This window comes from Microtus oregoni, unplaced genomic scaffold, assembly GCF_018167655.1.
Source record: "Microtus oregoni isolate MIOR12 unplaced genomic scaffold, Mior012 000065F_ref0000479, whole genome shotgun sequence".
In the NCBI taxonomy this organism is placed as follows: domain Eukaryota; kingdom Metazoa; phylum Chordata; class Mammalia; order Rodentia; family Cricetidae; genus Microtus; species Microtus oregoni.
This window is the reverse complement of record NW_024543875.1, coordinates 2,497,055-2,517,408: the sequence shown is the minus strand read 5'-3', so window position 1 is coordinate 2,517,408 and position 20,354 is coordinate 2,497,055. Positions and strand designations below refer to the sequence as shown.

The 20,354-nt window shown below is 35.2% G+C and overlaps 1 protein-coding gene across 4 annotated transcripts in view; it reads left to right on the top strand.

The window, feature by feature from the left end:
- Neto1 (neuropilin and tolloid like 1) overlaps positions 1-19,264 on the top strand; it is a 105,555-nt gene extending 86,291 nt beyond the window's left edge. For 2 of the 4 annotated variants that reach the window (XM_041640804.1, XM_041640806.1), the window contains 4 exons: positions 5,671-5,784; positions 10,768-11,317; positions 12,312-12,386; positions 13,045-19,264. In XM_041640804.1, coding sequence (XP_041496738.1) covers positions 5,671-5,784; positions 10,768-11,317; positions 12,312-12,372 — 725 coding nt within the window. In that variant the 3' untranslated portion in view covers positions 12,373-12,386; positions 13,045-19,264. Of the gene's footprint in view, positions 1-5,670; positions 5,785-10,767; positions 11,318-12,311; positions 12,387-13,044 lie in introns of those variants that run through there. The other 2 variants (XM_041640805.1, XM_041640807.1) reach the window with 2 other exon arrangements.
- The last annotated feature ends 1,090 nt before the right edge of the window (positions 19,265-20,354 follow it).

Below are 20,354 nucleotides of genomic sequence, written 5' to 3'. Positions count from 1 at the left end.
CCATAAACCAAGGACATTGAGCCTATAATTAGTGATCCTAGAGAAGCTAAATAAGGAGAACCCAAAGAAAAACATATAGGCATCCTCCTGAATATTAACCTTCAGCAAGCGATGAAAGGAGACAGAGACAGAGACCTACATTGGAGCACAGGACTGAATTCTCAAGGTCCAAATCAGGAGCAGAAGGAGAGAGAGCACAAACAAGGAACTCAGGACCGCGAGGGGTGCACCCACACACTGAGACAATGGGGATGTTCTACTGGGAACTCACCAAGACCAGCTGGCCTGGATCTGGAAAAGCCTGGGATAAAACCGGACTCTCTGAACATAGGGGACAATGAGGACTACTGAGAACTCAAGAACAATGGCAATGGGTTTCTGATACTACTGCACGCACTGGCTTTGTGGGAGCCTAGGCAGTTTGGATGTTCACCTTACTAGACCTGGATGGAGGTGGGGGTTCCTTGGACTTCCCGCAGGACAGGGAACCCTGATTGCTTTTCGGGCTGAGGAGGGGGGGGACTTAATTGGGGGAGGTGGAGGGAACTGGGAGGCGGTGGTGGGGAAGAGACAGAAATCTTTAATAAATAAATACATTAATAAAAAAAGAAAATCAAAATAAAATAAATAAATAAATAAATAAGAAGAAATTTAAATGTCCTCATCGTTTTCCTCCTCCCACTCCTTTTCCTCACCGTGTCTGCAGGAAGTTCTGTTGATTTAAAGGTAAAGGACAGGACAAAGCAGAAATGGACCAATCAGATGAGTGTGTTTTGCCGGGAGTGGGATGTGCAAGTGTCTGAATGTGTGTGTCTCCATGCCCTGTGAGCTCTGGAGTGAGAGAAGCTTGAGTTACTTTTAAAATGATTTGAGGGGAACAAAAGGAAAGGGAACATGAGGAGCCCAATGCTGAAGCTCACAGTCACATCCTAAGTGTGGTCGTAAGCCCATGTTTGCAAGCACACTGTTCCTTCTCTCTGTTTCTCAGTGCCCTATGACGATTGTGTGGCAGACTTAATCCACCCATTGCCTCTGATTCAAAGGCAGCTAGTTGAAATATTAGCTTCCCAGAATGGTATGTTTTGTTTCATACTTGATTTAATATTTAAATTAATACTACTTTTTGTTTATTTGAAGAAAGAAAAGACTGAAGGTATGACTGAACACTTCATGGATTTCAGCATTAAAACAACAGTTAGAATTCTAAAACATCTTAATTATAAAACTGAAACTGTTCATGAACTTGGGAGCCAGACAATCTGTTTAGATCTTTTCTAAAATACGGATTTTAGAATAAGTAAACAGTATCATGCTTGTAGTGCGTGTCTGTCTTTCACTCTCTTTCCTAACACTGCATACCAGTGTCACGGAGGACCTCATGGTTCCTTTACTTTCCTGGAGTCAGACCTCAGGTGTAGGAATGCTGTATCACTAGGGTAGGTAAGGGCCCGACAACGTTTCACTGAAGTGTGGTACAGGTCTGCCACCTTGCGGATAAAGCAGACAGTTGCGAATTCATACAAGATAGCAACATACAATTGTCCTCAAGTATATTTTGTGTTCATTGCTGTTAGTTGTAGAGATATACAAATAACTTATGAAAACTGTCATTTTTCTAGTACAAAAAGAAAGATGGAAAAGTGACTTTTTTGATGAATATTTTATACCCCTTTTGAAAATTCTCTAGTTTTCACAATGTGTATACATGAATATAAAAATATTGTAATTTTTTTTCAAAAAGAGATAAACACAGCATAATTTTAGCAAATACTAGAAATAACCTTTAGACAAAACATAGAAATAACTCACGTTTTGACGTACATATTTTCTGTACATTTTTCTCATGGTTTGTTTATGTAGTAAACTCATTATTTAAGAAATTGCATCCACATAGATACGCTTACACACTAAACTGTATTTACTTAGACATTAAGAATGCAGCCACTATAATAGTTTTTAGCATTATAGACATTACTCTTAAATTTTTAAACATTGCTTTCCATTTTAAGCAATAAATGCGATTATTTAAAATAAACAAACACTTGTAGGTTCTTGACCATGAAACTTTTCTGATTGTTCAGCTTCTATTTGACCCAGATTCTCAGGACTTATGAAATGGACATAGGGAATCTATAGCTCACAGGGCATTTCTTCCTCTTCTTCACTGAATTTTGTTTTTTCATCATTTCTTTTGAAGTAGTTAAAGAATACTCAGTGAATAAAATTTTAACTGCGTTTAAGGTACCTATAAATAATTCACAGTCTAGATATATTATTTGTTTTTCTAAAAATTTTGAATTTTTTATTACAATAAAAAGCAAAAAGCAACATTATGACTTCTATCAATCCCCAACTGGACAGGATTTCAACACCTGATAAAAAAACTGGATAAAAAAACAGATAAAATTTTTTCTAGATTAGACATTATTATCTTTTAGAGGTGGATCTAGAATATTTGAATATCTGTTGTTACAATTTTATAACAGAAAATAAATATTATTTTTGTGGTTTTGTTAAAGTATAAAAACAGAATATCAGAAGTAATTATGTACATGTAAGCTATGGTCTTTAAAAAGCTATACTTTTATTTGAACGCATATATGCTAAAAATTTAAATTTGTCTTGGTATTTAATATGTATAAGTTCTATTTTTGCTGTTCTTTTTCTAGAATTGAAACATGATATCTTAAATTGTGGCAATATATTAAAGATATAAAGATAACCAGAAATCTTGCTTTGAAGACAGTCCAATAAGCATTGTTACTTAGTGAAAGTTGGAGATCTCTCAAAAAACAAAGCTTACTTTACAATTAACAAGTGAGGCGGCATTTAATCCACTTCTATTGATAATATGTATCCCCTCTACATCTCAATATTGTTTTCCCTTCATCATTTAATCCACTTCCATTGATAATATGTATCCCCTCTATATCGCAATATTGTTTCCCCATGTATCAATTTTCTGATACAAGGTAGTTAAGTAGCCAAGTATGACCTTGACATCTTGACCTTCTTGTTACTGTTTCTCTGTCACACTGTTTAAGAACCCAGCCCACACCTTTAGCTTTACAACCTTGTACCTTAGTTTTTGCCATTATCTCAGTCGAGCTTTCAGTAAGACAGCCGCATGCATTTGTCACGTTGGCCAGCTCACTGGTAAAGTTTGAAGAGGTTTGCTGGCAGTTTGGGAGTGGCCTGTGGGTAAACCGTGCCAGTTATCGGAGTGCCTACAGTTCATACTCAAGGAGCTTTTGTCTCAGGACCGTCATTCCTCTCAGGCCAAAGCCCACAGTGTCCTAATAGACCATTGTAGGTGTTTTTTCTATTTACAAAATATAATTTTAGTTCATGTACTAACATGTTATAAACCTGTTTTATAGCCATAACATTTATCACCTTTTAAAAAAATTTCTACTTATTTGTTTGTGCTTTCTATAACCATTCTATTGGGATAACATTTTTTTGACATTTATCTGTATTTATAGCATTCTCAGTAAAAGCAAGACACATATAAGAACTGAAAGGATGTGTGGATTAATAGTTTCACAATTAGGAAGCAGAAGACACAGATAGAATCATATCTTTGCTATTCAAAATATCAATCTGAACACTCTTAGCAACACACTATTAACATTGCATCATGTACAACGGAAAATACTCTTAGCCATTCTGCCTGGTTTAAGATGTTATCTTGGAGTCGGTAGTCAAGTATCTTAAAAGTGTCTTTTAATTGGTATATAACTATAAACCAGAACAACTTATCAATAACACTTTACACAAAAACACATTTTGCCCTCACTATAATCTATTTGCAGAAAATGTTTTTATATTTTGAGTACAAATTTTGACAACATTTATTATCTGGGTAGAAAACCATATCTGTTCTATAAAGCCATTAGGAACTTTAATTTACTTCCAAATTAAAATGTAAGGTTTTGCAAGAATATATCAGATTATTAAATTTTGCATTATAACAGATTTACACAAATCACGAATCTAATAAGTGTTAAGCATAGTACTTTTGAAAGGTCTGTCATAGGTTCTATGTTTTTTATAGCTTTTTCAGATCATATTCCATGTATTTTAATCTTTATCAAAGAACCTAGAATAGATCCCAAGTGTCGGAAATAAACATACTAGGAAAGCCAGAGCAGGGAGCAGGTGGAACCACTGTAGTAAGTACTTTAGTGAGTTTATGTGTACCAAATGCCCGCCGGGATATATAGGGTTAAGCAAGATCACTGGAATGGAGTTGCATGTATGTGTGAACCACCATGTGAGTGATGGGAACTGGAATGGAGTTGCATGTATGTGTGAACCACCATGTGAGTGATGGGAACTGGAATGGAGTTGCATGTATGTGTGAACCACCATGTGAGTGATGGGAACTGAATACAGGGCCTGTGAAAGGCCCTCAATCCCTCTCAATCACTCTATTTTCTCTCTATTCTCTCAGCTTTACTACGTGCTTTCAAATTCAGTAAATTTCCTCATAAAAAGTTTATTATATATGAAAGTATCCTTAGTTGCCTTATGCAAAATATTTTCCTGACCATATTAAATTGCAGATACTAATTTCCTTAAGTATACAAAAAACATAGTTTTGAAAAATCTAAAGTTTATTATGATTAAAGTGTTAGATAATATTGATCGTTAAGTATTTAATGACTGATTTCAAACATCTCATACATGGCATGCTTTTAATATTCACTTTCCTAGAAATACTACTACAAAAGAGAAATAAACTAGAAAAGTTCACACAAAAATTAAACTTAATGAGGTACACACTGATTATAAAGATTAAGAAATGGTCTAAAATGTTTCTGTAAATTATAATCCACTGTGCAGTATTTCTGCAAACTAAGTAGATATTTCTACTTTTATAATAATGATACAAATGTATGTTTTCTGTTATCAACATCACATTGAACATTTTTATTTGCTCTCACTGCCCATCACGTCTTCCTAATTCTCTGTTCATATTTCATACCGCATTGAAGTTCTAATTTTCACTCCCATTACCTAAATGTGCATTGTATTCTGGAAATTAGTTATTATGCTGTTACCAGACTATGCAAATCACATTCAGACTAGAGACATTCTCTCTCTGTCTCTGTTTCTCTGTATGAGAAGATGAAAAGAATATTTATTTTCTTATTTTCTTGATGTTGTTGAAGATCAATTTTCTATTGCTTCTGGATTTCTATATCTTTTATTTTTACATAAGCTAAAGTGTTGTTATGGGTTCTGTTTAATATATTTTTTCTCTCAATAGTACTTTCCATGCATATTTAAAAATATACTCACTTTGATTAATGACTTGTATAGTAAATTTAAATTTATGCATGTAGAATTGCTGCATAAAGCATGCAAATGCCTAGGGAAAGTACATGAACTTTTCTAAGTCTTATGTACTGGAGACAATGGAGTCTCCATCTCCTCTGGTAAGCCCAACCTCCAGTAACCAAAAGTAATGGTCATTGTGGCAACCTTTCTGAGAAGCAAGTGACATGTCTTATTAAATGCACATCCTGACTTCCATCGTGGTCCCACTTTCAGTGACCATAATGAAGTGAAAGGCACCAGATATGACTTTCTTCCTTTTCATGCTCTCTCTCTCTCTCTCTCTCTCTCTCTCTCTCTCTCTCTCTCTCTCTTTTCTTCCCTTAGCTCCTTGTGAAGGCAACACGTTCTTCTGCCACAGTAACATGTGTATCAACAACACGCTTGTCTGCAATGGGCTCCAGAACTGTGTGTATCCCTGGGATGAAAACCATTGTAAAGGTAATGGAAACAGAGCAATAGAGTGGGAAGGAGCTGTTTCTGCAGCAGTCATACAAAACAGAGGGTGTGGTTTTGTCTGTCTTTGTGTACGTCTTATAGTCAGTTTGTAAATAGTCTCCCTCCTGATTCCTCAGTTTGTCCCGAGATTTCCTCATTCACATTGAAAGAGACTCTCCTTACAGTTTAGGACACTCACTACAGAGACCTGAAGAGAACTTGAGGAGCCAAAGAGAGAGAAGAGTAGCTACCAGTTGAGAGTCTCACTTCTCTATGACACCTTTATATTTTATTACGTTTCTTTTTTTTTTAAATTTATTTATTTATTAAGGATTTCTGCCTCGTCCCCACAACCGCTTCCCATTTCCCTCCCCCTCCCCCGATCAAGTCCCCCCACCCTCATCTGCTCGAAGAGCAATCAGGGTTCCCTGACCTGTGGGAAGCCCAAGGACTGCCCTCCTCTATCCAGGTCTCGTAAGACAATGGGGATGTTCTATTGGGATCTCACCAAGGCCAGCTGGCCTAGGTCTGAAAAAGCATGGGATAAATCCGGACTAGCTGAACATAGCGGACAATGAGGAATACTGAGAACTCAAGAACAATTGCAGTGGGTTTTTGATCCTACTGCACGTATTACGTTTCTTTTATTTTTCTTTATTCCTGCTTTTTACAATGCACTTTTTTTGCACATAGTATAGAGATAAAATATTTGGAAGGATCATTTCTGATTTCAATTGAAATTTTTCAAAATTATTTTTTTCTGCCCTATGAAATAGTTCCCAGCATCCCTGCCCTGTGAGCCAACCCACAACCAACCTATAGTTTTTTAAATAGGACTTGTCTGGGTCATGCTCCAGTTTAGTTAACATGAAAAAACAATCCATTATTAGAGTCAAATGTTAATGCCAATTCAAAGGAAGATAAACATGGAACACATTTCTGTAACATAATTAATAAAAACCCAGATATTGGGGTTCAACCTGAAGAACAAACAAAACAAAACAAAAAGACAAAAAAAACAAAACAAAACAAAACAACCAGCCACTGGCTCTTACCTCTTCCTCAATCAGAAATATAACTCTGTATCTGAGAGCTGTTTCCTCCCGTCTTAGATTTCTGTCTAGTTCTGGGATTAAAGGCATGTACCGCTACTTCCCGGTTTCTATGGCAAACTATGTGGCTACTAGGAGTAAAGGTGTGTGTCTCCGTTGTATGGTCTGTAAGGCTGACTGGTGGGACTCTTTTACTCTCTGAGCTTCAGGCATGCTATATTTATTAAACACAAATGAAATATCACTACACATTCCCACTTAAATTTTAGGATGATCTATCAAAATACTTTCTGCAAAGAGAAGCAGGGAAAACCTGCTCAGTATCCATTGACCTAATGAGTCAGTAAGAGAGTTTATGCAATGAAAACTATTTTGATAATTAGTGTTAGTCATGAATTCAATCTAAAGAACCCCCAAGTGAACAGCTAGGAAAATTAATGTTTTCTGAATCATCCCACACCTTAGTGTTAGGGGGTAGCTATCAACATTAGTTTGTTGCATACAAAAGAATATAATAAAAATATCAAAATAAGAGGACGATCATGAAAATTTATTATAAAAATACACCGTTTCTTTTCTAGAAAGTAAAACCATCTTTGAAAATCTTAGCTAATCTTCTTGTGATAGCAAAGCTTACTTCTTATGACAGCTCATAATTTACTGGGGTTGGTTCTCTGTCTCAGCATATCATATAGCCTAAAGGAATGTTCCATCTGTCCTTGAAATTAACACACATCTGATCTGTGGATAGTATTTTATGTCTCCACATCTGGTATACTCATAAAGCATTGTATAAGTCCTTTCTTTTTCTGTCTCTTCTCCAGGACTAAAAGAATATATTATCATTTTCTGTATCACATAATATTGAATGACCTATTTTCTACCTACATTAATAAAACTTTCATTTCACATGTCTTTGAATTCATGAGTTTTCATACCATCCCCAAAATAAACTTCCTTAGAACATTTGATAATCTAAAGGTTTAGGAACATTTTTCTTGTCTTAAAGTGTATTTGTTTGCATCCTACTTTCTTTGAATGTCTTTCTGCCCTTCTTTCTTTAGCTCATTCTACTTTCTATATAGGAAATGTTTACTACTATTGATGTATAATTTAATATTAATTTTTATCCATTCTAACTTTCTTTGTTGTTTCATTATGTTATTTAATCCATTAATCTATAATGCTCTATTTTCCATATTGGGTTCATACTGTTTGTCATATTTTGTTTTTATAGGTTTCATATCTTTTCATCTTTTATAGTCTCTTTTACCGTAAGAAGAATATATTTTACTGTTACATTTCCTTTTTAGTGTTTTTCAATATTTTCTTGATTTATTTTTTCTGTGTTGTTTTAGGGGCTTACAACTCATGTTAACTTTTCAGTATATTTTCTTCTTTTTTTTTTTTTTAGGCTGGCAAGTCTAATGAAATATAGAACTTTTCCCTGTGTGTATGTATATATAAAATAGTGGTGTATATATACATATATATATAAACATTTTATACAGATTTCATCCATCATTTTACACATTATACTTATGTATTTTACAACCTCAACAGAACATTGTAATAAGTACTCCATTGTATCATTCTATTTTCAGGATAGAAACAGAATAAGGGCAGACTATATCAGCACTCTTTGCTATAAACTCTTCCTGCTTGTTGTTTCTGTTTCAGGGAATTATATTTGGAGATTTTCCTTACTAATGTGTCCTCTTTTGGTGTAAGCAATGGTTTCATTCCCAGAAAACTCAGTTCTACTACTGTTACCAGAAACCATGTTTCTACAAAGTGTAGGCTCTATAATACAATGATGCACAGAGCTCACTGTGTTTTTTTAAGAAACAAATTAATTGAGTATAAAGAAAAAATCTTATGAATTTTATGTATACTTATGTATGTCCATCTCCCTTTCTTGTCTTTCCTGCCTCCTTCCCTCCCTCCTTCCCTTCCTCCTTCCCTCCTTCCCTCCCTCCCTCCCTGTAGTAATAAGGGCGGCGGCGGGGCTGCGTCCCCAACACCCCAGCCGCCTGCCCGGCTAGCTAATGCCCCAAAATAATTACACGGACACTGTATTCTTTTAAACACTGCTTGGCCCATTCTCTTTTAGGCTAATTCTCACATATTAATTTAGCCCATTTCTAATCATCTGTGTGTAGCACCCCAAGGTGCGCTTACCGGGGAGATTCTAGCCTAGTCCATCCTGGGTCGGAGCTTCATCCCGGGAGCGGGGCATGGCGTCTCTCTCAGGCATCTGCTCCTGAGAGCAGAGCTGTCGTGACTCTGAGCTCACTTCCTCTTCCTCCCAGCGTTCTGTTCTGTTTACTCCTCCCACCTATCCTCTAACCAATAAAATGGGCCAGGGCAGTTCCTTTATTAGCCAATGACCTTCCTCCATCACCTCCCTCCCTCCCTCCCTTTCTTCCTTCCTTCCTTCCTTTCTTCCTTCTCATTTGCCATTGCCCTGGCTTCCTTATGTGCCAGTCAAAGACCTATTAGTCAAAGGCCAGTCCTGTAATTATTGATTCTTTTTTTAATGTAGCTAAATTTGATGATTATTTTTTTTCAGTTTTTAAAGCAATATTACTAGATAGTGAATTTAGGTGTAGAGTTATTTATGTGATCTTTAATTTTGATTTTGCTTGTAGTACTTTTATTCTGTGAGCACTTGCTTCTCTGACCTCCAATGACCATCAATCACATCATAATCTGTATAGATCCTTTCTTTGGGTGTATCATTTCCCCTTTGCTGATTTCTTTATTTTCTTTTCCTCCATATTTTCAAAAGCTCTTCTAATAGTATAAGTCTGAATGTGTCTTTTACGTTTATTCTGCTTGAATCTTTTTGAATTTGAATATGAATTTTATCATTTATATAGGAAGTTTCAAACTTTTGATTAAAAGTAGTTATTCTATGCTTCTCCTTATGTGCTTTTGGCTGATTATTTGATACACTTTTCTGTTGCTATATTCACTTTTCTGCATATTTTTTCCCAGAAGTTTTATTCCTCCATCTCTGGCTTTGCAGATGGAGCCTGTGGCTTTATGTTCAACTTGCCTGAAATACAGCAGATGATTTGGAAGAGGGAGAGAGTCATTGCTTAAATCCCATAGATGATCACTCTTCCTGGAGAATTCTCACACATTTAATTTTATTTTTACAGAATGGATTAATTCCTTTCATACCTCTTCACGACTGACTATCTGTAATTATCCTTTGAAGCTTCTGTACATGTAGGCTATTCTTTCCTGAGCACATTCTCTCTCTCATGCCTGTGTTCTTTTCTCATAGATGCCTACTGGCTATCCACTGATAGGAAAATGCCCACACCTTCATTATACCAGAGATTTCCTGGTCAATTTTTATAATAATTTTTGTTTGAGAAAAATATGTGCAAGTTCTTATGCTTCCATTCCAAAATGTCTGCTGTGGTTGTGTTTTGAATTATTCTCAGTATCAAAATGTTGAGGTTTCTATAAGTTCAGTTTTCCCTGTCAAGCAGCAATAAAGAAAGGCAGAGACATTTATTTCTGGTTTGGGATTTAGAGATTCTCTTATGACTAAGAGGAGAAAATAAATTAGAGTTCAGGAAATTATCACATCTTTCCAAAATGACATTTTATAAGTATTATGCAAATTTTAGCAGGTATATTTATTTGTACAGACATAATACAAATATGTATACAGGTATGCATTCAAAGTAGGAAGTGAACAATAAGATAGTCATTTTTATGGATGAAAAATAGAGGCCTTGTGAGAACAGAACTTTTATTTTGAAGCATTGTTGTGTGATAATTTAGGGTTGTGAGAGTTGTATGCTCAGCCCATTTTGTTTTAAGTTTTGGATTTACATTTGGAAGGCGATATTAACGTGTGGTGGGTTGTTTCTCCTCTTGTCTGTCTGTTGTTTTCACTCTCTCCTACCTACAGAAAAGAGGAAAACCAGCCTGCTGGATCAGCTGACCAACACCAGTGGGACGGTCATTGGCGTGACTTCCTGCATTGTGATCATCCTTATTATCGTTTCTGTCATTGTACAGATCAAACAGCCTCGTAAAAAATACGTCCAAAGGAAGTCAGACTTTGACCAGACCGTTTTCCAGGAGGTGTTTGAACCTCCTCATTATGAGTTATGTACACTCAGAGGAACTGGAGCCACGGCTGACTTTGTAGATGACTTTGAGAATTACCATAAACTGCGGAGATCATCTTCCAAATGCATCCATGACCATCACTGTGGATCCCAACTCTCCAGCGCAAAAGGCAGCCGTAGTAACCTCAGCACAAGGGACGCTTCCATCTTGGCAGAGATACCCACCCAGCCAGTTAAGCCCCTCATCCCACCCGTGAACAGAAGGAACATCCTGGTCATGAAACACAACTACTCGCAAGATGCAGCAGATGCCTGTGACATCGATGAAATTGAGGAGGTGCCCACTACAAGCCACAGGCTATCCAGACATGAGAAATCCGTTCAGCGGTCAGTATCCATAGATTTTTGATGGCAGCCATTAACTGAAAATGGAAATGATCCCACAGCATTGTGTTCTAGTCTGTCTTCACGCTCATTACCCCCACTGAATGATAGTTGAAACCAGTGTCCTCCTTTCCCCCTTCTTTCTCTTCCTAGTGTTTTCTCTTTGTTTTATTTTTATATCCCATACATGTGCATGAAGCATAGATGTGTGTGATGACACATGTGCTCACAGACCAAAGATATTTTGTTTATTTCATATATATATATATATATATATATATATATATATATATATATTTACCATTTCTACAGAGCACAGGACACTTCATTTAGAGTAGAGATTTATGCAACCAATATGCCTCCACATGGTCATAGTTGTTTCTGTGGTCAATATATTTTAGGACATAAAATAATATACTAAAACTGTTGCCTTACCAAGATAACTATACTATCTTATTGAATATTTTTAATTCAAAAATAAATAATTTTGCAATAAAAATTTATTTTGGTAAGAAAATAAAAGTATATTTTTCCATATAATATAATATTTAGATTACAGTTATATTTTATAACATTGAATGAGAGAATATTATAAATTTTTACTTAAATATAAAAAATTTGGCAACATTTTATTCATTTTTCATTTATACATATATAAAATATCATGTGTTACAGTTAATATTTCTAAAATGAGCAAAAAATATTTAGGCAGAAAATTTGGATTTAGTAACAATTTATTTTCAAAATTCTAATATACATCTAGATTAATTATGCTGTGTTTTTCATGTTTACTATAATTTATCTAATTACATAGAATTTATGAATTTTTTTCATTAAATCTAAAATATCTAAGTTGATTTAATATATTCGTGCATGCTGATGAAATTCCACTATTTTCATTGCTTTATTAACTTTAAGTATGCTTTTAAAGTAAATATATGTATTTATATTTTGTGCAAATATTACTTTGTTGAATGAAATAGCCATAACCTTCCAGGTTCTGCCTCATTGGGTCTCTGAGCAAACATGAATCTGAATACAACACAACCAGGGTCTAAAACGCAAGCTCAAGGTAAGCCAACGCCCTTGACCCTTCAACCCGCTGTCTGTTTTGTTCTGTTTTGTCGTAACTGTCTTGCAGTGTGTTAAAGAATATTTTATTTATCCTTTATTTCTTAAGCTGTGATTCTCATGGCACTTCATATTTAGAAGTATAATGGATGCAATCATAATGGAGTGATTATTCTTAGTATACATGGCTTTATGACAAATTTTAGCATTCTTCAATCAAGTATTGTTCAACTACAGAATAAACTAATATTTTCTTTGTAATACAAAGATCATAAAACCAATTAACTGTCTTCCAAAGACTGGCTTGGGAAACCTATGCTTTTAAAAAATTAAAATGAAACAAGTGTCACTCTTAGAGTCACTGAAGTGAATGCATTTGACTTGCAATTGCTGACATTGTTTGCCTATATTCTGTTCAAACATAACACCAAGTATTTGGCAGTATTTATACAATGTATGTGCTTTTAATTTTGCATGATTATTTAGCTTATCTCTTCACAATTAAATGTGGCATGTCTTGTGTTTTAAAGGCCCCATAGCCTTCAGTTGTCTCCACGTGCATTTTATCTGTCCTGAACGGTCACAGAGGCCTCACATCTTCACTTGGCAGTCTATGTTTATTTTACTCTAACTCCTCTCCAATTGAATTTGATTCACAGCTAATCTCCTCCAAACTCTTCGAGCCTATCAACTGTTCTTGAATTAGGAGAACGCATCCCATGCTCAGTATGACCTTAATAAGCTGGTGTGTCTGTTGCATATTTTCCTTGGGGGAAAAATGTTTTAACTGTGCTTTATTTCCAGAGAATTATTTATACAAACATGGGGACTGTGAAAAGAGAGTTCTGTAGTGCATTGTGAAAAGTGAACATATTTCTAAATTCATTCCACTGCCTTTACCCAAACTTAAGAGTTACAGATCTGTGTTGTTCCTTCGGCAAGACACCCCTGCTGCTGCACAACGCTGTGTCCATTTCCTGATTTGGTTGCTGGTCACCAAGTGCTCCTTAGATTTTAAATACATTCTAAGATTTATGGAAACTTGAAGAAGAAATTAGTTCCTGATTATGACTACCCCAGCTTTACTTTATCACTTTCACTTTTATTTGTATGTTGTTCAAGTCATTGTTCAATGATTGTACCTGTGTGATCTGTGAGGAAAGCTACAACTCTGGGTGAGCCTTGTGTTACATGCGTACTGTTTTCATTATATAGACTGCTTGACACCAGTGCATTCCTGCGTGACTTTGAACATACTGCAATGGAAAATGCAAAGGTGGATCATGGAAACCCCAGCTAGAGGTCCAGTGGATTGTACACACCTGTTGTTTCATCATAATTAAATGCAGTTAAACAATGAGTAAAATCCAGATTGCAATAAGACAAATCTCTCCCCTCTCTCACTCTGTCTTTCTCTGTCTTTCCCTTGTCATTTCTATGTACCCCTGGTTTCCTTTTTGCTTTTATCAATGGAAGATACCAAGTTTCATAAATGCTTTTTTGAAATGAGGTATTTTACTAGTCACACCATACAAAAGAATTTTGTTTGATTAAGCACTTAGCAATATGAATGAATTGACAGTTTGAGAAAATACCCTGCATGTCAGTACTGGATATTTAGGTTGGAAAAAAATGTCCTCTTTATTAGACACATTGTACAAAGCATGCATTCTCAAATATTGTTGTTACTCTTCCATTTCTTTGTGTCATATGCTTGCTACTTGTAACTTTTATATAAATATATATAAAAATGTATAATAATTTTCTAATTTGAGTTAAGAGAAATGCTTTCTTCTGTTGTGATAAAAAGCAGAGTTATATGAGCACATGTTTTATTAATATCAACTCTTCCCACACTCTAGATTATAAGATATAAGTTAATATTGAGGCTTCCCTAGATATTTGATTTCTAACATCTTATGGATATGTTTTCCTTTTATATTAAGAGTCTTTCTAAGTCAATCCTTCAAAATTATAGAGTGTTTTATGACTACACTATGCCATTCTTACTTATCCATACACACATGGGCCTATATGCTTAATGGTTACAATAAGTTTCATAAAGAAAAGCTAAAACTCATAGTATACTTACGTTCTGTTGAATTCTATGACCCCCATAAACAGTGAATGGATACCTTTTCAAATAAAGGATTCATAGTCTTTGAAAATGAATTGTGAAAACTACAATTATAATAAATCTGCTTACTCTCTTCAAAACAACCAGATTCTCAAGAATAAAATAATTGGAACCTTCAAATAGCAAAGAAATCTGGTTGACTACAAATGCTGCGAGCATCTGGAGCAAGCTTTATGGTCTAAGTGGATATTCCTTGTCATATGCCCTATTAGGAGGCCAATTCCTTATGTGTTAGAAGATAAACAAAAGAAAATATCAAGTAAATGGACATAAAGTAAACGGTTCTAGAAAAACTAAAGAAATACAGAAATTCTTGAATATTGGAAACGTGATTAACTTGCCTTGTAGAGTACTTACCACACAAGGACATATGTGCCAGGTGGGTTTGGTGGTCTATGTGTAATTCTGGCTCTCTGAAGACAGAGAAGGTCATTCCCAGAGCACACAATCTAACTCAGTGGTTCTCTGCTTGTGCATCACAATGCCTTTGAGGGTCAAACAACCTTTTCACAGGGGTTGCCTAATATCGTTGGAAAAGACAAATGTTTACATCACAATTCGTAACAGTAGCAAAATTACAGTTATGAAGTAGCAACAAAAATAATCTTATGGTTGGGGGAGGGTCAACACGAAATGAACAATTGTGTTAAAAGGTCCCCAAGCTGGGAAGGTTAAGAAACACTTGTCCAATTAACCAGCTGAATGGGAGAGCTCACCAAGTGACCCCTTCTTAGTAAATGCTGTAAAGACTAAGTGAGCATGATACTCAACTGTCAACTTCTAGCCTCCACACACAAGTGGGCATGCACACACACACACACACACACATGCACTCATGTGCACACACACACACACACACAAGCATCGCATGGAGATACGTCTACATAAAATAAAATAATATTAATATTAAAAAGATAATTTCTTTGAAGTAGGTTGACAAATTGTCCAACAAGAAACTGCACCAAAATAACAAATCCTATCTTTCTTTAGCAGGATGCATACTTTACACCTAATCACTTGTGATAAAATTCACCTTTTCATGTTTGACTAGTCAATTTATTTGTTACCATATGTAACTTTGTGTTCATTAATTCAAATTTGGCCTCCAAGATTATAGTTTAAATTAGTTACCTTGTTTTTTATTGTTTAAGCTCTATAGAAATTCCTAGTGGACAGTAATATTTTTGAATGAATAATGTCACACTTGGTATCTATGACATGATGTATTTCATTACACAATGAAGATAAGAAGATAAATGGATAAATCACCATTTGCCTGTTGAGTAAACTTACAGATTTTCTGGTTCTTTAAAGATCTACAAAATGTTGCTGGTCTGCTTATTCTATGCTTAAATGCATTTAATACCTCAAATCCACTGAACAACGACACCATTTTAGATATCAAACTGAATTAAGCATGATAACAAGAATGGGTGACTAGCATATCTATCTTTGATATATAATTTCTTTATGGGAAAATAATTTCTCTTGGAGGATGGGCCTCCCGTTGGATGCTGATCACATGATCTACAGGCATTGGTTGTTCAAGGGACGAGATGCTGACGTGACTGTCTAGAGTCCTACAGGCCTGTTATTGTCCCTATGAGAAATGCTAAGTCCTAAATCTTGAAGTGCAAGAATCAAAAAAAAAGAAAGAAAAGAAAAGAAAAAAGAAAAGAAAAGAAAAAAAAAGCTACAAGGCAAATTTTTGAGCTCCCTACTTGTGCCTTCAGAGAATCCAATCCAATTTTGAAATTTGTCAATATATTAAAATTACCTATTAAATAACTACATTAAACTTTACCACTTGAATATCATCCTTTGGACAACCTTCAAAAATGGTGGTACTTACAACAAAAGCAAGGAGTGGTTTAAAACTATCAAGCTCAGCAGTTAGCAATATTTTATTCTCAAAGCTAATTCAAATAAACTAGCAGCATAAGAGCTACATTGATTCAATGAGATGTTTTCAAGTACATCACTATGTGAATTTGGTGAAACTGCTGGTTTTGATTCAAGTGTTTGTATTCACCTTTCAGAATCTTGGTGGTCTTTTATTTTTACACAGACTACCCATGAAGACCTGAGTTAAGCTTTTTACTTCTCTTCAAGTGCAAACATTCTGACTTTGAATCTGAATTTTTCTGCACCTGATTTTATACACATTTAGATTTTATGCATCATTTCACAAAATAGACATGATATTTGATTTTTCTCAGCTTATTTTAGTCAGATAATTAAAATGTGCAGAAAACATAATTGGAGATCAATGTCACTAGGCCTTTAAATAAAAATCAACAGCATCCTGGAGATGCTGAATCTTTCATTAATTTTTGTTCTATTAAAAATTTTCAGAGCATTAAATGATTAAAAATTCTTCTTATAAATATTTTAAGTTTGGCTTTCAACATCATTTGAACATCTCTTAAGTTTTATCTTAGCTTCTATGTTCCCCACAGGAAGTCAAGATTTCCTCATGTTACAAGTTTTATTCCTTTTATATTTAAATCAAGAATGGATTTACCTGAACTCATATATTGAAATAAAGTCAAATAATATGATTCTGAGTCTACATCACCTTTGTCAAACAAAAACAATGCAACAGTTTTTGATAATGGAGTAAATGATACCATCTAGTTTGAATAATAGCAGTTCCCACAACTGGAGGGGAGTTGAAAAAAAAGAATTATTTAAAATTGATCTGTATCCTAAATGAATTTGATGTGGATAGTGAGTTTCTTTCCTGTCTAATTTGAGCAGAAGGGTGAATGGCTATGTGTATTTTCCTCAGTTAAACAATTTCTATTTATCACATCATGATGAGAAAATACAGCCAAAAATTTGTTAGATATGTAAAGAATAAAATTAATGGAACTTAATTACTAGTTCCTTATCTATTTAACTTTTTTAATACTCCCTTTAAAGATTGGAGAAATACATGGCAAAAATAAAGGGATGTGATTTTATCATTAATCCAGATCAATAAGTCCAACACAACTTTTAATTAAGAATTACAGCTATTCATTTTTTAATAAATTCAGATTTTACTAAAGTTCTTTTAATTAAATTATATTATTTCAGTAAATCTAGCAGTGTAACCAAGGCAAGAAAAAATAATGCCAAGCTCATAATTCACTATTTTTCTTGTGACACCAGGTTATATGCATTCTGGTATTTTCTTAAAGAGAAAACATACCTCCGTTTCCTTATGTTAGAAAACAAGAAAATAAAGGCAACCATCATCACGTTTCTGTCATTTTCTTGGAGGATTTAGGAAAGTTCCTTATTCTGGTCTACCATCATGTCCACATCGTCACTTTTCTATTCAGTGGCCACATGTTCACACAATCTTCATTTTTTTGGACCCATCATCTTTTTTCTCTTTAACCAGTGAGCCATGATACCATCCAAAACTGTTTGGGGGTCTCTTCTAATACAGAGAGTCACTTGAAAACTAAATTAAAATTAACACTGACGAGCAAGCGTGATGTGTAAGTCATTAAAAATAAACACATTCCTCTTATATCACATTATTAACCTTGGACTCTATTCACTCTGTTTCCCTTGAGGTTAACTTTATATCAGCATTCCTAGATTTTGTTGTCTGTGCAATCTATGTGACAAAACCTCTTCTTCAGTACATTGGGGATGAAGATAATGATGGAGATTGGTGGAGGAATGGTTCCTAGAACTGCAAAAGAAAACTATTCACATTGTTTTTTACCATGTGGCCCATCTTGAACCACAAGTTAGATTTTCCTGGGTCCGAATCCTCTGTACAACAAGAAAACATGGTTGACTGTAAAGCAAATAGATGATAATGGATAATGGAGAAGTAAGAAGTTGATTAGAATAGCATTTTCTTAGGAACTCTGTGAAGTGTAGGCTACCTAAGCAGACAGAGAAGGGGACCATTACCAACAGATGCAGAGAAACATTTGTGTTTAGAGTGATTAGGTAAAATACAGACTGGAAGACGTCCTACTTGAGTTGGATGGTAAGTAACGAAGGGCTACAGAAAATATAGTTCAAAGAATAGATGAGGTTGATGTGGCTTCTGAGTATAGTAGGTGCTGAACAAAGAGTTTATCTTTTGTTCAAAGGTGATGATTTTAGTACATTTTTGGAAAAGTATGAAGGAAAACTTCTCTAAAGTCAGCATTTTCTAAGTAGAATGCAATATGGCTCTTAGTAAGTTGAATAAAAAAGGGAGAAATAAGACATTAAAAGTAACAGATGGTCAGAAGGGCAGGAGTATGTCTCGCCACCGTACTTATTGTCTACAATATATTATTTCCATGGTTATGATTAGTGAGAAAACACGGACACATGACAAATCCCCTTCTGAGTGAGATTCGGGTGGAATCTTTTCATGGTTGTATGGAAACATGGTTTTGGGTGTGAAACCACCGCAAATAGTGTGCACTGTTAGCAATTGAACTATCAAGGAAACTGGAGTGGTTTTGCAACTTTTGTAAGATTGTGTGAGACTTATGAGTTGTCCTACCAAATAGACTAACTGCTGAGGTGTTTTCACCAATGTGCAAATAAAATTCTGTTAATTGGTGTACTCATCAAGAGAAATCGGAGCATATTTATATTACCCCACAATTTTGTGTTTACTCATCTGTAAAATGTGGATTATAAAAAGCTTCTTTTCACATGAAAGTGTGTGAAGACCAAATGATCATTCACTGGAAAATATTTTTTTATATTCTATGATTCATTGTAAAAATAAACCATTTTTCCTAAATTCTGTGTAAATTTCATTGTGTAATTGGCACGGTGTCAGCACATCTATAAAGAATAGCCATGAAAAGACATTAGCATCTCTTACCTAGATAAAACATGTGACTTACAAAAGCCATTGAATCTGACGTCCTTTGTATGTCATTTTCTCCAGGACATCTTTTTTTCACACCTTCATATTAAAGTCTTTTTATCACTGTGAACAGTCATGGCACCAGGGAAGGGGAATCCTATTTTTGACTATAGACAGTTATTTCACATATATACAAACAGATAGCTGGGAAGAAAAGTATAGCCTCATAGTCATAGTCTTAATGTTAAAATATAATATACTGCAATAAAATATGTTCCAGAGGTCCAAATTTAAGTTGCATTTATTACTATACATGTGTTCCTTAAGAAACCCTTGTGAGCTTTTCGTTTTCACCTTGTAACACAGAGAAAGATAAAGCTACTGAAGAAAGTGCTCCCAACCAATGGCATGAGTAAAATAACAACACGAGGGCATAGGCAGGGGACAAAAAGCTGTAATAGTTTCCTCTACTGATGGAGGAAGGTCATTGGTTAAGTAATAAAGAAACTGCTTGGCCTCATAGGTTAAAACATAGGTGGGAGGAGTAAACAGAACAGAATGCTGGGAGGAAGAGGAAGTGAGCTCAGACTTGACAGCTCTCCTCTCGGGGGCAGACGCCTCAGAGAGACGCCATGCTCCCCTCTCCCAGGTAGACGTGATAGCTCTGCTTTCTGAGGCAGACGCATGAAGCTCAGACCCAGGTCAGATATGCTGAATCTTTCCCTGTAAGACCGTTACTACACAGATTATTAGAGATGGGTTGATCGGGATAACAGAATTCACCAGTAAGGGCTAGAGCTAATGGGCCAAGCAGCGTTTAAATGAATACAATTTGTGTGTTGTTATTCTGGGGCATAAGCTAGCCAGGCTGCCTGGGTGCTAGGGATGCAGCCCTGCAGCTCTTATTACAACACTCTACTTTTACAGTTTGCACTCTACTGTGGGAAAAACCACCTCTTCTATGTGCAGTTTTTGTATTTCTGTGACCTAAACAAGTGTCCTACTCTGTG